The 21,667-nt window shown below is 46.7% G+C and overlaps 1 protein-coding gene across 4 annotated transcripts in view; it reads right to left on the bottom strand.

The window, feature by feature from the left end:
- Nucleotides 1-21,667, bottom strand: part of SHISA9 (shisa family member 9) — a 419,426-nt gene that overhangs the window by 138,624 nt on the left and 259,135 nt on the right. The window contains exons 4-5 of one of the 4 annotated variants that reach the window (XM_040459005.1): nucleotides 21,126-21,173; nucleotides 1-4,113 (exon numbers count right to left, since the gene is read on the bottom strand). The exons of 2 other annotated variants lie outside the window; for them this stretch is intronic. In XM_040459005.1, the coding sequence (XP_040314939.1) occupies nucleotides 3,734-4,113; nucleotides 21,126-21,173 (428 nt within the window). In that variant the 3' untranslated portion in view covers nucleotides 1-3,733. The remainder of the gene's footprint in view (nucleotides 4,114-21,125; nucleotides 21,174-21,667) is intronic. One more of the 4 variants, XM_040459006.1, reaches the window with a different exon arrangement.

Here is a 21,667-nt window from a genome sequence, read left to right on the forward strand (position 1 = left end):
CAGCATCACATATAATCAGTTTTATTGCCAGGTAAGAAATTCATATTAATATAGTGAATACATGTTTACAAATAAACATTCTTAGAAAACAAACAAATGGTTTTTTTTTTCTTCTTCTTCATTGTAGGAAGTGTTATTGGTATCATAAACTCTGCAGTTGTGGACGAATATTAACACAGGTTTACTTGCAGAACATAAGGTTACTAAAATATTCGCACATAAAATATGCTCCATTTACACGGAAAACTGGGGGACTTAGGTGGGGGTGCCAGGCAGAGCCCAAGGTGGATGGAGGCTGAGATACTCTGGGAGGGCAAGGGGAAGTCAGACTCTGGTCCTGTTGGGTTGGGGGTTGGGCATAAACTAAAGGCAAGAAATAGAGGCTGATGCCAGGGCATGGGCTGAGGCAGGGAGCGACTCTCTGCTTTGTTCTGACTTCTCTCTTCTAAGGTCCCCGCTGTTAGCTACAGGATTCTTGCTGACACATGGCAGCCACAGTTCCCTCAGTACCACGAGTTTGGTCCACCCTCCCTAGAGGATGCCAAAGAATAAACCTCCCTGTCCAACGGTCCCTGCTCACAAAGCCTCCTGAAAGGTAATGAGACCTAGAAGATATGTTCTCAGTCGTCCACTGCCACATCTTACTGACCACACGGTCACCTTCCTGCCCAGACCCCCAAATAACACAATTCGCTGGATGCAGTTGACTCAGAAGAGAAGGAACATGGAGGAAAAAGGAAATTCTGTAGTTGCAGAGACCAAGAAAGGTCCTTAATCGGGGTCAGGATAAAGGTGACACCAAGTGAGTTGAGGGCAGGGGGCAAGATGAGCTATAAAAAGGGAAACCAGACCCCCAGCACTTTGGAGCTGGGGGGACCCTCCCAGAGAAGCCCACCAGCATTTCCTGAAGTATGCGCTGTGCGCCACTCATGAATGCAAAATGATTCGTCGTAGCATGTGGACAGAGGACTGGCTAACACCCAGTCACAGAGGGAATCGGCTCCTTTCCATTTAGACTCTGATGGAGTCCCTTGGGAGTGCAATGTCTCCACTGGGTGCCGGTAGATCTTCAAGAGCTTTTTAACATGCTCATCTTTTTAATTAAGAAAAAGAAAAAAGAGAAGAGAAGAGGAGAGAAGAGAAGAGAAGAAAAAAGAAAAGAAAGAAAAGAAAAAAGAAAGAAAAGAAAAGAGAGGAGTGTGAGAAGGGAAGAGAGAGAGAGAGAGGGAGAGAGAGGGAGAGAGAGAGTGCATGTGCGCTCCCAAAGCCTGGCTCTAGAGTCAGACCCTTCCACAGGTAACACGATTTACCTAGAGCTTAACGACTGTTGCTTTGCTGCCTTTGTACTTATTTTCTTCCTTCTCTTCTATTTAGGGTGATCGATACCGCTTTTCTATTTGGAATCATGAGAGGGAGTTTTCCTTTTATAAATTCGAGGTATTAAGAATGAATCCCTTTAGATACCGCGATGGAGACACACAGGGATGCCAAAGCACACTGCAGTACCTGGAACTAACATCAAGAAAACACTGACCAAGCTTGGCGGTGTTTACTCCACGCTGGGGTGTGCTGGGATCCTGGCAAAGAGGCTGAGAAGGTGGGCACTGTATCTGCCCCCCGCCCCGCCACTGACAGCCCTGCTTTGTTCAGCACAGAACCACTTTATAAATGAGGATCTTCGATACTGGCATCTGTGGATGATTTTTTTCTTTCTTTCTTTCTTTCTTTCTTTTTTAACGGGCAGAGGTTTTGCTATCCAAGAACCTTGAAAAGCTTGATCTAGCCCCAACTGCCTGTGTTTCAGATGGGAGGCCAAGGCCCAGAGAGATACCATGCGTTGTCAATGTCCCCAGATCAGCTGGGAATGAGAAGGCGAATAAACACCAGATTTCCCTGCTTCCATGATGCCCGAGATGACAAACGGGTGAGGCAGAACTCTGCACGTGGCCATCCTGGGGAATTCTCTGAGTCTTCTTGGACCACCGTGTGCAGCTTCTGACACCAGAAGAACTGGGGGGGGGGGGGGGGGCTGGGGCGGGGGGCTGTCACTTGGAGGTTCCTATTAACTGGCTAAGGCCATTAGGGACTGATTGAAAACTTCTCACCTAAAATCAAAATCTCTTGTGTCTCCACTCTCCCCTTTGGGCTTCCACTAAACAAAACTAGCAGGGACATTGGCTTTGTTGGGATACCCAAGGGCCACTGGCTATGAGAACCCATCTGAAAAACCACCTCAGGGAATTCCGGGTGGGAGCTGAATTCATGGAAGTATCTGGGGAGGTGGTTTGGAAGGACCGTCGGAATTACGAGACCCAGAAATGCTTGATAGGCCTGGGGGGGCTAGATAAAGAGAGGACTAGTGGTGACAGGGTGGGAGGAAAGGGGGGGTGTCTTCGTCTTTAGGTACCCCTGACATCACAGCAGCCCCCTCAGAGTGTGTGATGGGTGGGCTCACCGACAAAGGGTTGGGGGGATAGAAACATCTTCTATTATTGCAGGAAACAGGAGGGAGGGAGGCCAAGAGAACACAGGTTGCACTTGGGTAACAAGACTGTCATTAAACAGTAACACATTGAAGGCACCACCCACGCTTATGACATTTTCAGTCCAAAGCAGCTGAAATTTGGCAGCGGTGGTGGCAAGGGCTGAGGGGAGTCAGGGAGAGACAGTTAATGGAGGACTGGTTTCTGTGTTTCTTGTCTCGGAGGCAAGGCAGGAAATAGGGGGCCCCCTTTTCACCTCTTGTCGACTTTTCAACCGTGAATTTTGGTGTCATTGTTCTTGATGCCATTGTTTGTTTCCTAAGTCGCGAGGATTTGGGACAAAAATTGATTTGCCGTTTTGTCTGTTTTGTAGTGGGCTTGTGTTCGTTTATCTTTGTTCTTTTTTTTTGTTTGTTTTGTTTTTTGTTTTTGTTTTTTTTAAGAAAAAAGTTATTTAACACTCTCTGGACCCTCTCCCAGCCATAAAAACCTATCCTTCCCATGTCCATGGTCATGGTCTTTACGGGACTTCTCTACAACATTCTTTCTCATCACTATTGGTGGGTTCAGGGTCTTATTTATTCCTTGTGAGTTCAAGTGTGTGTTGTTTTTTGCTTCCAACATTGACAATATGAAAAGTACTATAAATAGAAGGGTTGGACTGTCTCACGCTTGTCAAAAGCGTGTTTCCACGTCACTACTTCTCGGGATTAGAAAACACTTATAATGCACACAGATTCCTCCCCAAACAGCTCGTATTCTCAAGTACACTCTTGTCGTACCCTCCACGCTCTCCTCTCCCCACACCCCCGGCTCTTTCACCTGGAAACAGACAGCGCGTGGTAAATGGAATATGTGCTCGAATGGACAATTTCTCTAAGTTGTGCTACTTTTAATTCGTCATCATGGATTTCAGTCTTAAGTCTGGAGGAAAAGAAAAAAATCAGCCCCACGGTTTGGGCGTGTGAGTCGGCCACCTTGGGCCCGAAGTCGAAAGAGCCGTGCCTCAGTTTCCCCTCTGCTGTATTGCTGAACATCCCTGCTTCGGCCTTGCTCAGCTGCCCGCCGACACGTGTTAGGCATGACCCAAGAAAAGCATGATTCCGCGTCGCCAGCAGGTTTATGGTCGGTTGGTATGGGGAGTCAGGGCGTGAGGGAGCATGTCGGGGAGGGCAGGAAGGGTGTGGGCCAGGGATATTTTTTGCCTCTCAGTTGAGTATGGTCTCCAGGATGCTTCCTGTAGTGAAAGCTCAGACAGTCACTTCTGTTTTGCTGTTGGTGATGAAGTATGGCTGTGGGGGTGGGTAGTGCTGGGTGCGAGTCCCCAAGGGGTCGCTGGAGCCCGACTCGGCTACGCCAAGTTTGCCCTTGTTACCGTAAGCCTGCCGCCGGAGAGACTGCTCGTTGGGGTCCCAGCCCTTGAAGTTGGTGGTGGAGTTGTAGGCCAGGGGATGTGGGGGCGTCTTGTTGGTGCGTGACTTCTGTCCATTTTGCTTGGCGGGCCCATGCTCAGGGCTGAAGGCCCGCGGCTCATCTTCCACTCTTACTGGGTGCAGAGGTAGGTTCCCCTTGGCGGCCAGCTCGGCCAGGTGCCGTCGCTTGGAGTAGAAGTCATCATTGACCTTGTCGGCTGTCCAAGGTGGACGTGGAAGGGGAGGAGAGAGCAAGAGAGAGGGAGAGAAAGGAGAGAGAAAGAGAGTTAGGGATTGGCAAGGGTACCAGAGCACAGCATCAAAGTGGGCCAACAGTCCAAACGAGACACACACTAGAAACTCCATCTGGAACAGACAGAAGGAAGGAGGACAGAAGGAAAGAGGCTCATGTTTCTTTCACAATCAAGATCAGGACCAACAAGGTAAGGGCATCTCCAACGGAAACTCTGGATCTCCCCCAGATAAACACTTCTCCACCACGGCGCACCTAGCATTGTACATCCTTGGCTTTTTTACGAAATTCAAGTGTTGTTTCATTATTAAAATCATGCATTCTCATTAGGATAAAGAGTGAACATCTTGAAAAATATTCGTGTCTGTCACCCACCATGCAAGACCGCCGAAATCAACACTTGGCTGTTTTTTTTCCTCTGGTTTTCTCAGTAAACGCGGTTTAATTTGGGATTTCTATTAGCGTGTTTGATGCCTTTTAGCAGTTAAGCAGGCCTGTGTTCAAACCCCAACTCCACCATCTCCTAGAAGTGTGTGCGTGTGTATATATATTTCATAGGGTTGTTCAGAGGGTTAAATGATATGATGTGCGTGAAGCATTTACATATTAGCCCCTTCCAAGCTAATTATCATTATAAATCACGGCTTAATTTCCACATAACTTTCTATCAAGCATTTCTCCGTGTTGCTACAAACCACTAATGAACATTTTAATGTGTATATAATATTTCATTGGGTAGAACTACTAAAATGAATCGATCCTCCCATTGATGAACAGTGAAGTTTGCTACTGTTGTTGACATACATAAAGCTGAAATAAGAATCTTCAAGACTAAAGCTCTCTTTGTATTTAGAATTTTGCACTTAGAATAATTCTAAAAATATTTTCTTAATCTACATCCGATGATGGCAAGCTATAGCCCCTGGACCAGATGTGGGTGCTGCCTATTTTTGTACATAAAGTATTACAAGAACACAGTCACAGCCACTCACTTACCTACCGTCTGTGGTTGCTGTTGCTCTACTAGGGTGGTGGGTTTGGGTACATGTGACAGAGACCGTGTGGCCCTGCAAAGCCTGAAATCTCTACTAGCCGGCCCTGAAATGAATTACCTGAAGTGGAATTACATGACCACGGGGTGTAAATATTATCTAGGGTCTTGATACATATTGCTAGCTACGCCACAAAATTGTTAAACCAACTTCCACACCACTTCACCACACTATCTCCAGCATGATTTCTTTCTTCCTTCCTTTTTTTTCTTTCTTTTCCTTCCTTCCTCCCTCCCTTGTCCTCCCCTCCTTCCCCCTTTCTTTCTTTCCTTCCTTCCTTCCTCTTTATTTATCTATTTGATAATTTTATGAGATCTTTTATTTTATGTTCTCTTCCAATTCTTTTACTATAAGGTGCTCTACACTTTGAAAACTTATTTCTTAGTGGAGGTGCCCGGCTAGCTCCATCAGTGGAGTGTGCAAGTCTTGATCCTGGGGTTGTGAATTTGGGCCCCATGCTGGGTGTAGCGATTACTTAAAATAGATAAGATAAATAACATAAAATGTATTTCTTAGCAATAAACCTTTGAACTTCCATCTCTTGGGGGATGAAAGATATCTGCTGCTTTTTCATCCACACAACATCTCACACTGTGACATGTGAATTTATGTAAATTCATGGAAGCCACTATAGTTCCAGATTTATTTTCCCATTGGCTTCTTTCAACAACTCTCAGGAGTAGGAAAGATGGGGGCTTTAACCCGTTTGATAGATTAGGAAATTGTCAAACTCAGACATATGAAGTGATGAACAAAAGTTACCCACAGCTAGTGACTAATCCAGGGGAGAACCGAAGTCCGACAGACATTATTTTATGCGTTTGAAAGGCCGTAGAGGGAAAGCTTCAGTTTTAGGACCAAGGGGACAAAAGTATGCCCTGCTTGCTCCCTCCGTGTCCGTGGCAAATGTCCCTCCTGGATCACACTTGTGCTGTCCTGGCAGCCTGGCCTCCACTCAGACTCAACACAGTACCCCAGGCAGCCACATGTTAACCTTTCAGGCTTAATACAGTTTATGTTGGGTTTCTGTCCTCGTTAATGTAAGTACCCCTGGCTAATGTGGTCTTTCAAGAGAAAGTCCCCCTTTCCCATAAATTCTAGAGGTGTCTGAAGATACGGAATGTCACTGTCAAAAGGAATCTGCTACTAAAGATAAGAATATACATTCTCACCATACCAGGCATTGAAGTGGCAAGAGTTAAACTCAAGTCAGTGTTAGATCTCTATCTTTCTGCCTTCCAGAAGAAAGTGCTAGGTTTCCAATGCCATAAAGTTTCAACAGAAGGATGCTCTGATATTCCCCCTAGGACTTAGTTGGGGAACATATATCCAGGTACCTCTAGGACAGATTCACAGGTATCTCCCACTCCAAGTGCCCAAACCTGAACACATCATCATTACAAGTACTGTTCTTCTTCAGGCTCTTCCTTATCTCTCCAATGGGGACGCCAACTAGCTTGTCACTCAAGCCAGAAGCACGGTGGCATTCACTGACTTCCACTCTCCTCCTCTCCTCTATTACCACTAATAAATCACCAAGCCCTTCCAGCTACACGTGCAAATGCTTCTCTTGTAACACGGTCCACCTGACCCCCAACTGTGAACATTGTTCCACTTCAGCCACCAAACTGGCCTCCCTTCCTTGAGTGTCGTGCCTCCACCCAGTCCATTCTCCACACTGAAGCCAGAGGCCTAATTCTAAAATGCCAAAGTGACCATGTCCCTCATCTACCAAAACCTCCTCAAGCAATTTGCTCATGCAGCCATTCAACACAGTGGCATGGGCCATGTGCTAGGCAGTGGAAAGCTAAGGAGGAATCAGCAACAGATGTGGTCCCTGGCCTCATGAGCTGGGCATCTAGTAGGCAGAGACAGATAATGACTAAATAATCTCAGAAATTGCATAAAAGTAAACATATGGTAAGTGCTATGAAGAACTATTCACTATTATGAATATTTATAATAAAGTCTGGTCTGGGAACCAGATGTTGGAGCTTTGAAGGCAGGGACTTTATCTTTGCATCTGTGGGGCTCTCAATCCTGGCAGTACATGCAAATCACAGGGAAGAGCTTTTCAAGCATTCAGATCCCTGGATCGCTCCCCCAAACCATTCGATTAGAATCTCTGGGCAGGTCTGGCCCAGACACAGATTTTTTTTTTTTTTTAAGGCCCCTCCACCCAGGTGATTCTAAAGGTGCAGCCAGAGATGAAACCACAGGCACAGCTCTGGGGTCTAGCACAGTGCTGGCACCTAGCTTTTCCTAGAGAACTCAAGGGAAGTGGCCTCTGACCTCACTCCTGTTCTCTCCAGCCGCCTCCCACCACCTTCCCTTCTAGGATGTCTAACAAGGTCAGATCCCACCATGATAGGCTCTTCTCCATGGCGTGCATCATAGTTACCATTCTGCCCTTGTTAATGTACTTCATTCATTACTATTTCTCTCTCCCACTGCAGTTCCAAGAGGACAAGTCCAGGTCAGATTCCCAATACTTCATAAGCACTGTCCAGCCTACCTCCTGGCAGATATTAGGTACCCAATCAATATTCAGTGAGTCGATGTAGGAGCAAAATATCATGAATGCACATAGAATATCAGGGCAGTCGTGGGAGTGGAAGCTTCCTTCCCCCATCCCTCCCAGGAGTCTCTTATGAAAGTCTCGCTCACCCTCATTATGTCCCCAGTCATGATTTGGAATCGTTCACTCCCCAGTTCCTCTTTCCACACAATGGAGTAGTCTAAGTTCTGCTCAGAGAAGGGAATGTATTCAAGGTTTCCCATGTCTGACAAACCAAGAAAACTGATTATGCACTAAGTGTCCCGACAGCTGGGATAGGTGATGTTTTCTCAAAAAGTTCTAAAGAGAAGAAGTCACAGAGGCATTCAACTCTTGCCAGATCAGTGCAGGGATGGGGAGAGTCCTCCATTAAGAGGAGTCATGGAGTCCCACATGGAGAATCTACAACCTTCTCCATAATCAACCCTGACTTGGTCTCTTGGTGAGCCTGGCACTGGGGAGCCCCTGACCACAGAAAGTATTTGGTACTTGGGGAAAGAGGGGGGGGTGGGCAGACGAATCTGGGGGTTCTGGAATCAGACAGACCTGTGTTTAGGAGATCTCAGGAATGTTACTTAACCTCTTACAGCTTTATTTCCTTTTGTGTGAAATGGGGATAAATCAGGTTTGTTAAGAGGAATAAATTATATGGGATGTATAAGCTACATAGCATAGTTCTGGAATGCAGGAACTATTCGATACATATATTTCGTCTGTCTCCTGGCTTATGAAAGAACTGGATTAAATCCAACAGACATTTATTGAGCACTCACTCTGTGCCAGGCAACTTGCTAAGTACAAAGGGGGCATTGATCCAAACCAACCATCCTTCTTTCCTTTCTTCCTTCCCCTTTCACTTCCCTCCACCTACCCTGTGTGTTGGCCTCGTTTGCCCTATGAAGTGGCCCAAGAAGGGGACTTGATCGATTTGGGATGATGAGGGAAGGCCCCCTCGGGGACGTGCCTTTAGCTGCCAGCTGGAGGTAAAGAGTAGCAGAAGCAGAATTGCAGGCCAGGGCACATGTGGTTCTTAGAGCAAACACGGCCACAGTACTTTGTGGTTCCATCAAGAGGTGCAATGTCTTTCCCCATCCTGTGAAGCTGGCCTGCCCGTATGGCTGGCTTTGACCAGTAGCATGACCGGTGATGTCACTCATGTGCTCAACTGGGGCTTTTTTAAGAGTTCTACAGTTTCTGCTATCAGGCTTTGGATTCCTGCCTCCATGTGCAGAAGGAAGCCCAAACCACAGCCTGCTAACTGCCAGATACTGAGTGAGGCCATCCTAGACCACACAGCCATCAGCCCACCTGCCAGCGGACTCCAGATACCGAGTAAAACTGGCTGAGAACAGCCACTCCAGCCCAAACCAGAAGAAATGCCAGCTGACCCAGAATTACGAGTCCGATAAGCGGTGGCTATATGAAGCCACTGTCCTTTGGGATACTTTGTTAGGCAGCAGTATATAACTGATACAGAACAGCATTTGCAAAAGCCCTGAGGTGGGAAGGAGTGTGGCAGCTTCAAGAAACAGACAGGATGCCTAATTTGGTAGAGTGAAGAAGGCAGGGGCTCACCAGACCATCTAACATCTTGCAGGCAACACTGTATCATTCACAGCTATTGATGTGTCTGACCATCTTCCCTCCACTAGACTCTGAGGTGTTTGAGAGAAGTACAGAGATGGCACAGATTTGTTGCCTGGGGCATGACACTGTTCCTCAAACAGTGATTTTCAAGAGTATTTCAATAACAAGAATGTGGATGGTGGTGGATGAACTGTTCCCATAACCAGGAAATGCAATTTTCATGACACTTTCTTTCCAGTGCTTTTGGTCTGCTCTAACTTGGCTCCGGAGGGGGAAGAAATGCCTACCTGGCCTCTCCTGGCTTTGTGCCGTATGGTCCCTGTCAGTCTATCAAAACTGCTCTTGTGAAAGAAATAACAGATTCATTGAACAGCCTTGAAAGCCCCATTAATAAATGCATTAACCTAATCAGCCCCGATACCTCATGGGCAGATGGCTGACAAGCCAACCAAGAAAAAGATGTGTGAGCCTTTCAACAACATTGGCCCTCTCTAGTTTGATTTTTCTTCATTTAAAAAGAGGAAGAAAGAATGAAAAAGGTGCTTTCCTTCCAATAAGCCTCATTGCCTTGAAGGAACCAAGGCTGTAATATTAAACTGTACCTTCCTTCATCTGTCTCTCCCTTAATTAGCAGCAGACACTTGTACAGGTGCAGGGTGGGATAGAGCCTCACTTCCGTGGGGATGGAGAGAGTCAAAGTAAGAACCAGTTCCCACAACATGCCGCACATCTGGGGGTCTCAACATGTGGCCTCCCACCTACCTTCTTTCCCAGAGCCAAAGATGTCTTAAGGAGAGCTTCCTACAGCTCATGACCGCTCGGTGATATTCTTGGGTCTCAGGTGATGAATTTAACCTGGTAAGCAATGCCCCAACCAACCTAGGCTTTTGCTATTCCTCACTGGCCCCGGTCTTTGGTCCAAGAATAGGCTGAAAGCAAGTGATAAACCTTCCCATTACACTTAAGAATAAAATCCAAGTTATTTGCAGTGGCCCCAAGGTCTGCGTGACCTGATCTCTGGCTACTTGTCCACCCTTGTCTCTTCCACACTTACTATGAACCCGTCACAAAGTGTATTCATTTTCCAGGGCTGCCATAACAAATTACCACAAATTGGATGGCTTAAAACAACAGAAATTTATTCTTTCACAGATTCCAGAAGTCTGAAAAAAGTCTCAGCAGGGCCATATTCCCTCTGCAGGCTCTAGGGGAGGATCCTTCCTCACCTCTTCTAGCCTCAGATAGTCGCCACAATCCTTGGTGTTCCTTGCCTTTTGCCTCATTCCAATCTGCGCCTCAAACTCCACCTGGCCATCCCCTGTGTGTGGGTCCATGTGTCCAAATTTCCCTCTTCTTATAAGGACATCAGTCAACGCATTAGGATCCACTTGAATCCAGTATGACCTCACCTTCACTTATTACATCTGCAAAGCCCCTATTTCCCGGGGTGGGGAAACATTCTAATTTCTGAGTGGTACAGATTTGGAGGGATACTCTTCAACCCAGTTCGCCCAGGAGTCCTTTCTGTTTCTGAGCACACCAAGCTTTTCCACACGTCAGAGCCACTGAATTGTGTCCTAGCTGCCCAAAGGCTCTTCTTCTTGGTTGCGTATCTGCATCCCTCTTGTCATTTGGTTCTCTGATCAAAGGCCACTTCCTCCTAAAATTCCTCTTGATGACCCAGCCAAAAGAGACCCCTCTCCACCCCCCGTTGCCCTTGTCACTTCTCCCCATCTTGTATATTCTTAACTCTGTGTCATTTTGTCAAGTTATCTTTCTTAGTTACTTGGGTATTGTCTGTCTACCTTGGCTAGAATATAAGCTCCAATTAGGGTAGAGGCCATTATCAGCTCTGCTCACTACTGTATCTCCAACACCTAGCCCAGTGCCTGGCATATAGTAGGGGTACAATGATTCATCTGATGAAGGCAAGGAAGCGCTGGAAAGAGTTCACATACCAACAACATTCTCTAGAATATTAGAAATGGGCAGAATGTCTCCTGTTCAGACCATCTACTGTGTTGTGGTTAATTTTATGCATCAACTAGGATGGGTCCACAGGTGTCTGGATTAATTTTTATTTCTGGGTGTGCCTATGAAGGTATTTCCGGATGTACTCAGTAAAGTAGATTACCCTCCCCAGTGTAGGTGGGAATTACCTAATGTGTTTGGGGATGAAATACAACAAAAATCAGAGGAAGGGAAGATCCATGTCCTTCCTGACTGCCTGGCATTGGTTTTCTGCCCCTGGACGAGGAGAGGCATTGCTTTTCTGCTCCTGGACTGGGAGTTACCCCATAGGCTCCCCGGGTTTTCAAGCCTTCGGACTTGGACTGAAATCACCCCACTGGCTTTCCTGAGTTTCTAGCTTGCAGACAATAGATCATGGGACTTCTCAGCCTCCATAATCACATGAACCGACACCCCATAATAAATCTCCTTTCATATATATAGATATCCTATTTTTCATATATATGAATATTTATAATATTCATATAGATACATACATATATATGAGATTTATTATGGGGAATTGCCTCAATCAAACTGATAATATATATATATATATTATTCATGTGTGATATATAGGAATATATATAAATAATAGGATGTATCTGTGTGTCTGTAGTTCAATTTCTCTGGAGAACGCTAATACATAGTCCACATCATGGAAGACTGACCTGTGCCCTGTGCTTTACAGAAACTTAAGGAATAAGCAGTGGTTAAGTTCCTTTATTTCTGGAGCCGGAGAACCTGGTGCTGCCCAGCTCCATATCCCTGGCCATAGTCTTGCAGAGGCATGACTGCAGAGGAGCAGTTCGTTCAAGGAAGCAAGATGAAGGTGGGTGAAGGAGGCGTGGGCTGGTTAGAGACTGCTTCGCTAGAGCAGAAATCTGGCCTCCCTCCCAGCTCCCCCAGTGGTAAACTGAGTAAAAGCTCATCTTTATTAAGTGTGTGCTCTGTTCTAGATACTTGGCTAGGGAATTTGTTAACCCGTGTAATACTCTCAATACAGTACTAAGGTAGGTGCCATCATCAGTCCCATTTTATAAATGGGGAAACTGAGGCTACAGAGCTTTGGCAACTTGTCCAAGCGACGGTACTGGGATTTGAACCCAGGACACCTGGCCGAATACCAGGTATCCTGGAATTTGTGAATTTGTGGCTACAGCACTCACCACTTCCCTGGTTAGGCTGCCTGCCTTATGGAGAATAGTCTTGTTTCCTTTTGAAGGTTTTATCTGTGGGAAAACATCCCCCTAAACTAAAGAAAATGGAGGGCAGAATGAGAATTATGCAGAAAAATCACTTTTCTCAATTCCCCCTCTCCAGACATCAGGGGTGGGGGTGTACAGGTAAGTTATCATATTCTCAAGTAAGACATATTCCCATGTCACCATGGAAAGTTTAACAAAGCCCCAAATTCCCTCTTAAGGCAAACTATGTTTATCTTCTTCTTTGAGGTGAGGAGGGAGCTGGGGGTGACATGACATTCTCCCTGCCAGGTTGTGACTCTTCCAGCATTCAAATTGGCTAGTGCACAGGTCTTGTGCATTTCTGAGGGGCAGTGACCAAAAGCAGACCAGCTATCCCAGAGCTGGGCTGGAAAGAACCATTCACTTCTCACAGAACTGAGAGAAGACGGAAGTTTCTTCCTCATCACTCAGGGCCAGGCACTCTCCATATTATGTCATGTATCTGGCTCCCACCCCATCCCAAGCCAATGAGGCAGATGGGCTTGCCTGGGCTTTTCACGCTACATCATGCTGATTCCCTCAATGTAGTGGGATATTTTCAGATATTACCCAATATTTCCTTTTCTTGTGGTTCTAGCATCCCCTCCCCATCACCCAGAGAGCAGCAATCAATTTCAATGATGACAGAGAGCCAAAGTGTTGGTTTTGAACCCTACACCGGGCTCTTGACAGCCATAGCAGAGCCTGAGACTCAAAAGGCAAGGCTTCAGCATTAAATTTCAGGAATTAGAAGGATTAATGAGCAAAAGAAAGAAGTATTAATGAGGCTACACCTTGAAGGATGCAGTGCATCAGGTCTGGAAGAATCTAACGATGTCTGGAAGAACTCCCACCTGATTTTTTGTGACCGTAAATTCTTCCTTACAATATGGCGGAAAGAGCCTACCCTTTGAAAGAAGATGGATCTGGGTTCAAATCCCAGGTTTTCCACTTACAAGCTGGAGACATTGAGCAAATAACCTGATCTCTCTTAAGGTTACCAACAAAATTGAAAATAAAACAACCAGGGTTACGTGGCAGGAGTGTGAGGGTACCAAAGGGAATCATATACAATAGCAATGTCCTTGCCTTGTAAGTAGGTATTCAACAGACAGTAGCTGCTGTTGCTGTCATTGTTCGAAAGGAAAAGAAACTCACATGGGGATACTAAGACTGACTTTGAAGGGTGCAGTACAGGAATAAAGGAGACAAGGCAGGTTAAAGCACAAACCATTACACATGGCAGAAGGCAGGCCTCCTTAAATGCACATCTCCTGGGAAGGTGTAGCACGTGGTCATTTGTCTCTCGGGTCTCTTTCTACCCTTTTCTCTTGGGCACATGGCCACCCAGCTCTGAGCTACATTTCCTCACCCTTCTCGGAAGCTCAATTTGGCCATGTAGTTCATCTCTGGCCCACGTGAGGTTAGCAAAAGGGATCCACCCAATTTTCCACTTCACCTTACTTGCCTGCAAGAAAATCATTTCCCCTGGGTGTCCTCTCTTCCGCCTTCTCATAGCCTATGACAGCCACCAGCTACAACAGTGCAGCCGAGGACAATCCGGTAGAGGGTGGTAGAGAAACAGTGTTGGAGGAACCTGGGTCCCCGTGGGACAGTTTGGAGTCAAGCTGCCCCACCAACCACCCTCCCTCGGGACTATAACAGAGATGTACTTCTTTCCCTCAAGCCACTGTATCTGTAGGGACCTTTGGCTCAGTAGGACAGTATTTGCTTTTTACTTATACAGGAATATTTTCTGGGTCTCTACTTCTTTTTCCTCCCTCACAAGCTAAATTAAAAAGCAAAAGCGGGGACAGTTCATGTTTAAAAAATACCCAGGTATTTCTCTCTTCTTTTAAAATGCATTCTATAAATCTGTGCAGGTTCCTGAAACTGTCTCAGCAGGCAGAAACAAGAAAGGCAGGAAAAAAGCCTAGCTTCTCAGACAGGAGAGGGCCAGGGAGGAGATGAGAAGGACTGTCTTTATGGTGAATTAGCCCTGTTTCACCTGGTTCTGGGCCTTGCTGAAGAGGCACAAGGAAGAAAAGTCGCATTTGAACCAGGTCCTAATAAAGCTCAGGGCTCCCAGCTTTCTTGAAGTCCTGTGTCTCTCTAAGAAAGAAAATTGTCAAGGGGAGTCCAGGAGCCTAGACTTTTTTTTTTTTTTTTTTTGGTCTTAACCCTGAGGGCTCCCACTGCCTTTGCTGGAGAGGATTCTGAAACAGAGCCTGACTTGGGCTGTGCACCAAAGGTGTCCAAGCTATGCCATGAGCCCCTCTGTTGTGAACTCCAGGCCTCGAACCCTACAGGTCTTTTGTCTTGTCCTTAGGCAGGCCTGCTATGCAGTCACCTCTTTCTGAAAGGCTGTTGAATAAAGATGGGGTCCAGCCATGGCTGCCCACAGAGCCCCGTGCACAGAATGGTCCTAGATGGAAACTGCATTCATTCATTCATCACCCTTCCATGCATCTCACACTGCTGCTCCAGAGATGGAGATACTTCTTTTCAGAAATTCCTTTGTGTGGTTTATCTTGTGATCAACCTCCCCTCTGGTGAAATTTTATGCAACTGGGTTTTTTTTTAATTTTTTTAATCTTTATATATTTTTGAGAGAGAGACAGAGCATGAGCTGGGGAGGGGCAGAGACAGAGGGAGACGCAGAATCAGAAGCAGGCTCCAGGCCCTGAGCTGTCAGCACAAAGCCCGACAAGGGGCTCGAAATCATGAAGCGTGAGATCATGACTGGAACCGAAGTCGGATGCTCAACCGACTGAGCCACCCAGAAGCCCCAAGTTTTTTTTTTTCTTAATGAAACAAATACAGGTTATTATCCTTAATACAATGCACCTCGTTCCAAAATGCTATAGGCAAAGGGCCATCTCAAAGATAATCGTAAGGTTTGGGATCCTATGTTAAATTGACGCATGAATAGCTTCAATTCCTCACCCTTCCCTGTATCCATGCTCTTTTTATGTGACTTTGAAACTCACCCCAAAAGAGGAAGATCTTTTTTTCCCACCAGCGGATTCGGAGTTCATCCATGTGATTAATGAATGGTAGAAGACATGACATAACAGAAGTTTGATAAAGTTCTTTGTGTTTCTCTTTTGCATCTATGTCATCGCCATGAGATGTCTAGGCTACCACCCTCTCTGAGGATGAGACACCTACAGCAGAGCCAAGTCACCCCAGTCACTCCAGCTAAAACCAGCCTAGATCTGCCAACATCCAGCCACCTCCCAGGTAGATGGGTCAACTCAGCTGAGCTGTGGAGAAACTCCCACGTCAATATAAGTCACTGGTACACAGACACCTAGTCTCAGTAAATGCTGCTAAATAAATGTTAAACCACAAGGTTTGGGGCCACTTGTTATGCAGCATTATTATGGCAAGACTACTGATACAAATACCAATCATTTACTCATCCTACTTCTAGGAAGAGCCCCCTAGGTGGCTCTTTTCAGGTGGGGAATCCACCTGTCTCCTACTGTTGATCCACATGGTTTAGATGACATACCTCTCCACTCTCCCACCCCCAGCTACTCCCCAGTGACTACAATCAACCCATTTCATTGCCCTTACTATAGCAATTTGTTCAGAGGTGGGCACGTGACAAGGCAAGCCACTGAGAGCAAAGCCTGGGATCTGTGGTTACAGAGACAGAAGGGCTAAAGAGATCAATGACCCCCAACCTTTCATTCTATAGGAGAGAAACTGAAGGGCTCAAGGATACCAAACTAGGTGGAAGCAGCAATGGATCTGGAACACAGGTCTCCTGGACTTCCATGTGCTTAATTTATCCATGTCCCAGCACCTCTTCAGAAAAGACTGCAGGATTCCCTGCAAATGCTATGCCTCACTTCACTTAATAATTTGTTAATAAAACGCATACTGAGTGTCTGTTATCTGCCGTGGGTACCATGCAAGATGCCAGCGAAGTTTGGAATGAATAAGATCTAGCTGGCTTAGCCTCTGAGGGGCATATTCTCAAACTAGCATAAAATGTTTACTGCAATCTTACCACAGCGGCCTTTTCTGCAAAGCAGAGAATTTCCCCCATGCCCTATGGGTTCCCAGGAAAGCTCATCAAAACTCCAGTGCTCACTGTGTGCTTTTAAAAGAGGCCATACTTAGGAACTGGTGGGATTTGATTTTTATTAAAAAAAAATCCCCTCCCTATCCTCCACCTGCTCTGCACCCTCCAGCTCACCAGCAAACCAATAACCCAAATCAGAAAATTGCAAAAGGCTGCATTTCATGAAGTAATGTTCTAAGGTTGCCTTTCCGTGGGTCCTTACCCAAGATGTGCGCACCCTGACAGAACTGCAACCCAAATTACATGTTTTCTACTGCTTTGTGCCTTCTGTAGCATCTCTTGGATGAATATTTATTGAGCTGCATCAATATTCTTCAAAAAAAAGAAAGAACTGGAATTTACTGAGCACCTACTCTGTGCTGGACACGCTCTCAGCCATTTCACTGACACTATCTCACTTAAACCCTCTTAAAGATGGACGAAAAGGCAATATCATCTTTTCCATGTGACAATGGGAACTAAGGCCCAGAGATACTGAGTAATTAGGCCACCAAATTTCTGTGCCACAGCTGATGAGTGTCAGGGCAGGACACCAAATCCAAGACTGTCACCTCTAATGTTCCTACTTTCCAGCTGGGGCTCCAGCTCAAACCCTCAATTAAGAAAACAGTTTTATTTCAGCAAACACCAAAAATACTCATGTTTGGAAGAATGCTGGCATGTGGAATTGGTGTTGTAGGGCAAACTGCGTCTAGGGATTGGGTCTTGGGAAAGGTAGGTCCACACTTTAGTATATAGAGAATTATCCAGAAGGTGCAGTTACAAAATGAAAAAAAAAAAAAAAAAAAAAAGAAAGAAACATGATGAAAAGATGTTGAGGTCCCACATCCAGTGGTTCCAGCTTCTTTGCAATGTGTCCAAAGGATTTTCATTTGTAACAAGCATCTCCACTGATTCTGAGTCCAGGTTTTAAGCCATTCTTTGAAGACGGGGTCTGTGTCCTGGGTATGATAGGATTTTCCCGTGTGACTTCGGGCAACCTCATTTATCTCAGGGGACTTGGTTCCCTCATACATAAAGGCAGAAAGGTTGAATCAGGTGCATTTTCTTCATTGTCACCATTGCTGTGTATTACTTGTATTATCTCATAACATTCCCGCCCCCCCGCCCAAACACGACAGTGTGTGGATTTTCATTGCCTCTGCTTTGGAAATGGTAGAAATGGGTGTTCAGAGCATGTGAGTGGCTTGTGCAAAAGCATATGGTCTGCTTCTGATCAGAGCCAGAGTGACTATATCACAGTACACAGCACCATGCTGGCATTTTCCCCAAGTTCAGTGCTCCAATGTAGCACTGGACTAAGGGATAGGTCAGGTTCAAACATTCATTTTGCAAATAACCAGGTTTCAAAAGACATGGCTTTGTGCTGCTAAGGAAAGTCCACTGGGCTTGAGGGGGTAGTGTCTTCCCAGGTGCACTGTCAACCATTATGCCAGGAGTTCCCAGGGCTGGACACGGGTGGAGTAACAGCAGGGACCACTAGGGGGTGGTGTGCATGAGAAACCTCAGAGATAAATGAATGGCGCGAACCGGTGTGATCTGTTTGCCACGTTCAATCCTGGCAGATATGGTTCACCTCCCAAGAGAATTATAGATCATGCAGGTGGAAACAGGACACTTGCATCTTTAGAGACTTTGTCTTTTCCTCTAGGCAGCCATCCCTTCCTTCACCAACCTCCCCACATGGCGCGCACCCCTCCTCCTACTCCTCTACTCCTTCCTGCCCTACGTTCCCAGAGTGGGTTTCTAGCCACATTCATGCCCCTGTATGTGAAGATGTTAACTGCGTTTCCTGAAGAGGAGAGAGACCAGACATCAAAAGTGTTTGGGAAATGACGTGGTAGAGTCTGACAGTTTTTGTTACCACAAGATTTTCCAGAGCCTTTAATTTGTTCACCTGGAAATAGTCATAATGATGCCAGTAATAGCCTTCATGCGGTTACCACTTTCCGTATGTCAGGCACCACACCACGTGTTGTCCACGTTACCTTATCTTCACAGCAACCCAGGCAGTGGGTGACAGTCTGGTCTCTGTTGTGCGGATCAGAAAACAGGGACTCAGAGGGGTTGGCTGACTTGCTGAGGGTCACGAGAGTATTGAATGATGAGCCTGATTGTAACCTAGGAGTGTCTGGGGCTAAACCCATCACACCCTGCATGTGTCTCCCTTTTGAGAAGGGAGCGGAATGTGGGAGGTGGGGGCCATCCAACCTCCCCAACCTTGTTATCATGCCTCCTGTAGACTCAGGGTCTGGAGACTGAGTAGAGAACACTAGAGAAAGATCAGTGATGCTAGATGAACTTGGGCCTGGCCAACTCTGAGACACCTTTCCTCATGTAGACTCAGGGTCTGGAGACTGAGTAGAGAACACTAGAGAAAGATCAGTGACTCTAGAGGAACTTGGGCCTGGCCAACTCTGAGACCCCTTCCCCCCACCCCACCCCCACCCCCAAGACAAGGCAGGATAAATAAAGATGCATTTAACAGGACAGGTGAAATTAGCCCAGTTTGGGTAGAAAAACAGCTTCCTGAAATATTTCCTAAATGCATCAGACAACAATAAGCTGATATAAAGACAGGGGTGCTGACTGCCTCTAAATGCTGTCACGGGAATCATAATGGCTTTGTTTTTCACACGGGAGAGAAAAAAAAAAGTTTATGCCTCAAATTAGTAGGTCTGTCATGTTCCAAATTGTTTGCCTTTCTAAAAATGGATGTTGACATGTAAACAGTTATTACCTAATGCAAGACCCAAAAATCTGCCTCTCTAAAGGCAACAACTGTGTAGTCAAGGGATCCTTAGCAGACTCATGGGTCTAAGGCTCTCTCTGTGGATATGGGAATACAGTGCATCCCCTTCCCTTCCGTGCTCCCCCCAGAGCTCAGGTTGTTTCTGAGCCACTGAGACCTAGTCAAACTCCCCCCATCAGAACCCTCAGCCCACAGAAAGATCTTTAGAGACCTAACCAGAGGGTGCTAGTTCCCAGCAAGATTTCTCTACTGTGGTGGTTTTCAAAGTGTGGTCCCCAGGCCAGCAGCATCCCCTGGGAACCTGGTGGCAGTGTAACTCCTCGGGTCCAGCCGAAAGCCCAGTGAATCAGAAGCTCTAGGATGGAGCCCAGGGATATGGGTTTTAACAATCCTCTGGGGGAGGCTGATGCTGCTCAAGGAGCTGAAATGTGAGAACCAGTGAGGGCCCACTGTTCCCTCCTTCCTGCTCACAGGCACACACTCATGACCTTCTACAGTCCCTTGTCTCCTACTTCATTGTCTTCTGTGTTCTCTACGCACCTGGCCCAGGCCACTGCCCACCTGGGTAATCGTAGAAGCCTCCCGGGGCAGCAGGGGAGGAGGGGAGGAGGGGAGGGGGGAGGGGGGGCTACCTCCAGGCCATTTGCCCCTAATCCCAGCTCCACTTGAACACCAAACTATCGTTCAAGAATGCAAAAATGGAACTGCCAGTATCCTGCCTAGAGCCCTGTGAGGCCTTCTAATTTCCCCAGGCCAAGGTCACTGAACAGTTCTGCCTCCACCGCCTTGGGTCAGTGACATCCTCCCCACCGCCAAATCCAACAAAGCAAATGGAGTGAGAGCAGAAGAGAACAGAGTTTCTCGTCTGTTCTGAAAAGAGCTACTCCCATCACTCAGGTGGGAAATAACCTAGGCATGTGAGTCAGACGGATGCGGGTCCAAACTACAATGCCAGCACTTAGCAGCTGTGGATGTAAGCGAGACACCCTCCCTCAGACGCCCGTGTCCTCATCGCTAACGGGGAAGGACACTGCCTGCACGGCTGGGTCATCAGGGAATTTAGTGACAACATGATGCAAAGGGCCAGCACCCTGTCTGGCACATGGTAGGGAGTGAGGAGATGCTAGCTACCTCCTGGTCCAGCCACCCAGCTGGTTAAACTCACAGACTCCACGTGAAGGACTCCTGATTCTCCCCAGACCGCCTCAGGAAAGCTGAACAGAGCAAAAAGGCTAAATCATCCCCAAGACTTGGAGCCAAGAACCTGACTGTGTTTATCTCTGCCTCACAAGGTGTGTTTTCTCCCCTCCTGCATTAATTCACCTTGTGTTTTGCTAGTTTGCTTGGGTTGCTTTCTGAAAAAAAATAAAATAAAACATTTCCTGGATGTCTTACCTGGATGGTATCTGATAGGGACATTTTCCTTCAGGCAATGAATGTTGAGAAGGGGGGCGGGTAGCACATTCTTCAACAACAGCCCAGAGCACAGATACATCACACACACACACACACACACACACACACACACACACACGAACACCTACATGCTGGAACTTAGATGGATTTCAGGTCCACTCAATGGGGACACACGTGTGGCACTGGGTCACACACAGACACCAGGACACTTTGTGCTTTCAATGATTAATGTCAAATGTGACAAGACCTAGACAAAAGAGCTAGAAAGAGCCGTACAGTACCTTTTGGTGACTTAAGTGTCGCCACTGCCCAGTCACCATCAGAACTTCCTAAAAAAATAACAATCGAGAGATGCTGATCTGCTGGCCGGCTTCTCGTGTTCGCTGCCCTCACCTGCTGCCGGCCCCAGCCGCAGCCTCTAAGGCGGGGGGGGGGGGGGGGGGGGGGGGGGGGGCAGGCCCCCGGGGCCCCAGGAACAGGGCGAGAGACCAAACGGGCAAATGTGATTCTGTAGGCGCTTCCTTCTACAGCATCAAGATAACACCCAACAGAGGGTCAGAAGAAGTCCCTTGAAAAAGGCCTAGATGTTTTCAGTTACGTCAGGGAGAGAGAGATTTCTCAGGCAGTGAATCTGGCTCTAAATCTCAACCCTCTAAGAAAGAAAGGGGAATGTGAGTTGCATGAGGTCACTTTTGCTAATGACAACACTTTGTTGACAAGATACATTTGGATCCTGTTTTACGCAATCCCTCTCCTGAAAAAGTTAGAGGGAAATCCAAGGTTGGGCCAGGCTCTGCAGTGACTGCAACTTTACAGGCTGGGT

The sequence above is a fragment of the Herpailurus yagouaroundi genome, unplaced genomic scaffold (genome assembly GCF_014898765.1).
Source record: "Herpailurus yagouaroundi ecotype Mexico unplaced genomic scaffold, PumYag 222, whole genome shotgun sequence".
NCBI classification, from domain to species: Eukaryota; Metazoa; Chordata; class Mammalia; order Carnivora; family Felidae; genus Herpailurus; species Herpailurus yagouaroundi.